Genomic DNA, 2,502 nt, shown 5'->3' with positions numbered 1-2,502 from the left:
CGTTATCACGAATAAAAACATGTTTTTGAGTACAAATGAAAGCATGCAGAAATTATCTCTTCTTCTAGTGGACAACAATAAGAACAATGTGATAGAGCTTGCAATAACCAAGACGCTTCTTTTACTACCCAATCAAATTGATCTAGTTTCCCCCGGCAAACACATTTTTGCTGTTGAACTGAATGGACAAATTTCATCAATAAGGAAAACCAGGCTAAATGCCAATTAAATGATCGATGGGAGCAGTTGAACTGAACTTTCCAGATGTTAATGCACGCACATGGATAACCCAGGTCCTCTTGGCCTCAGTACCTCACATGTCCTCCTCAGCCCTGCAGTTCCGCTCACCCTCCAGTCCACCAAACCACCGCTCTCCTTGCCTCTGGCCGCGATTGAGTATTAGCTTCACAGGCGCGCTGCAAGATGGATTCCGGGAGCACCGAGATCGTGGTCGACGCCGGATATTTCCGCTTATACAAGGACGGCCACATCGACCGTCTGAGCGGTATGGACACCGTGCCCGCCGGCTTCGACGCCGACACCGGCGTCACCTCCAAAGACGTCGTGATCGACGCCGCCACCGGTGTTTCCGTCCGCCTCTTCCTACCAGAGGTCCGTGCCACCGAATCCGGAGGCGACACTATCACCGCGGCAGCGACGAAGCTCCCGATCGCCGTCGTCTTCCACGGCGGCTACTTCATCGTCGGGTCAACCGGCTGTCGTCGCCACAACCGCTACATGAACTCGCTAGTAGGCAACGCGCGGGTCCTTGCTGTCTCCGTCGACTACCGCCTCGCTCCCGAGCACCCACTCCCGGCGGCCTACGACGACTCCTGGGCCGCGCTCAACTGGGCCGTGTCCGGCGCGGCCGATCCGTGGCTGTCCGAGCACGGCGATCTCGGGCGCGTCTTCCTGGTCGGCGGCAGCGCCGGCGGGAACATAGCCCACAACATGGCCATCGCCGCCGGCCTGACTGGTCTCCGCGCTGCTGCCGCTGCGCAGGTGCGCATCGAGGGCGTGATCTTGCTCCACCCTTCGTTCAGCGGCGAAGTGAAACTGGACACGGAGGCAGAGGAATATAGGGTGAGTGTGGAGAAAAGGTGGGCGGCCATCTTCCCGGGAGCGAGGGGTGGGCTGGACGACCCGAGGATGAACCCGCTGGCCGCCGGCGCGCCGAGCCTGAGGACGCTGCCGTGCGAGAGGATGCTGGTCTGCGCAGCGTCGGAGGACCCGCGGCGGCCGAGGAATCGGGCGTACTACGAGGCGGTGAAGTCCAGCGGGTGGGGAGGGGACGTGGAGTGGTTCGAGTCGGAAGGCAAAGGGCACGGCTTCTTCATCGAGGACCACGGCAGCCGCGAAGCGGTGGCGCTCATGGCGCGAGTGGTTGGTTTCATCGCCGGCCATTAGTAGTATCTGAGCTCACAAATCAAGTGATTATAATCCAGGCCTAAGCAATACTACGTCTATGATCTCAGATTTGTTTGTTGCTCTAATAATGAAAGCGCTTTTATTGTCATTCATGCCATCCATCTTTATCAGTTTAGCTCATCCAACGATATACTCTCTCGGTCCTAGTTTATAGGGCTTGCCCGTATCACTAGATTATCAGTTTAGCCAACAGTATAATATAAAAATTATATAATTAGAAAGTAGAACATCTAAATTTTCTAATGATATATATTTTATAATACATATGTTGTATTATCATCATTAAATTTACGACCTACAGATACGCGTAAACCCTGTGAATTGGGACGGCTGGAGTAGAAAGAAGTCCACCCGATCCGGACGTTTGGGATATGGAGGCTCGAGGATGATATCGAGGTCACTGATTCTCTGTTGGAGATTTGAATCTAATACTATAGTGTTTAGTTTGTACGACAAATTTACATGAATTGTACATGCAGAAATACAAGATGTTTAGTGCCTGACACATGTCTTTAAATGCCACGAGTAGAGCGTTTAATACTTCCATGAAAATCAATTACTCCTAAATAGACTCCAACATATTAAATATAACCAACCATCTTGCAGTAAAATGGATTTTTTTTTCACCAGACACCACTTTTTCACAAGACAAACCGAATTTCCGCTTCTAGCACAACTTCGAAAAACAATTGTGGTACTCATGGTTTCCTAGAACAACATTAATTTTGAGAAATAATTTTTCTATAATGTGTGGAACGTTCTGCTGGGTGTTGCCATGACCTGGTTGAAGGAGATATGCCCTAGAGGCAATAATAAAGTGGTTATTATTTATATCTTTATGTTTATGATAAATGTTTATATATCATGCTAGAATTGTATTAACCGAAACATTAGTACATGTGTGATATGTAGACAAACAAGAAGTCCCTAGTATGCCTCTTAAACTAGCTTGTTGATTAATGGATGATTAGTTTCATAATCATGAACATTGGATGTTATTAATAACAAGGTTATGTCATTGTGTGAATGATGTAATGGACACACCCAATTAAGCGTAGCATAAGATCTCGTCAT

General features: G+C 48.8%; 1 protein-coding gene across 1 annotated transcript; it reads left to right on the top strand.

Moving 5' to 3' along the window:
- The first annotated feature begins 294 nt into the window (after positions 1-294).
- LOC127301823 (tuliposide A-converting enzyme b3, amyloplastic) lies at positions 295-1,516 on the top strand. The gene has a single exon (XM_051332099.1). It carries the CDS (start codon positions 424-426, stop codon positions 1,405-1,407), a length of 984 nt encoding a protein of 327 aa, XP_051188059.1. The 5' UTR covers positions 295-423; the 3' UTR covers positions 1,408-1,516.
- The last annotated feature ends 986 nt before the right edge of the window (positions 1,517-2,502 follow it).

Source organism: Lolium perenne, chromosome 5 (assembly GCF_019359855.2).
Source record: "Lolium perenne isolate Kyuss_39 chromosome 5, Kyuss_2.0, whole genome shotgun sequence".
Lineage (NCBI taxonomy): Eukaryota > Viridiplantae > Streptophyta > Magnoliopsida > Poales > Poaceae > Lolium > Lolium perenne.
The sequence above is the reverse complement of the archived record's forward strand: the minus strand, read 5'-3'. Positions and strand labels throughout refer to the sequence as shown.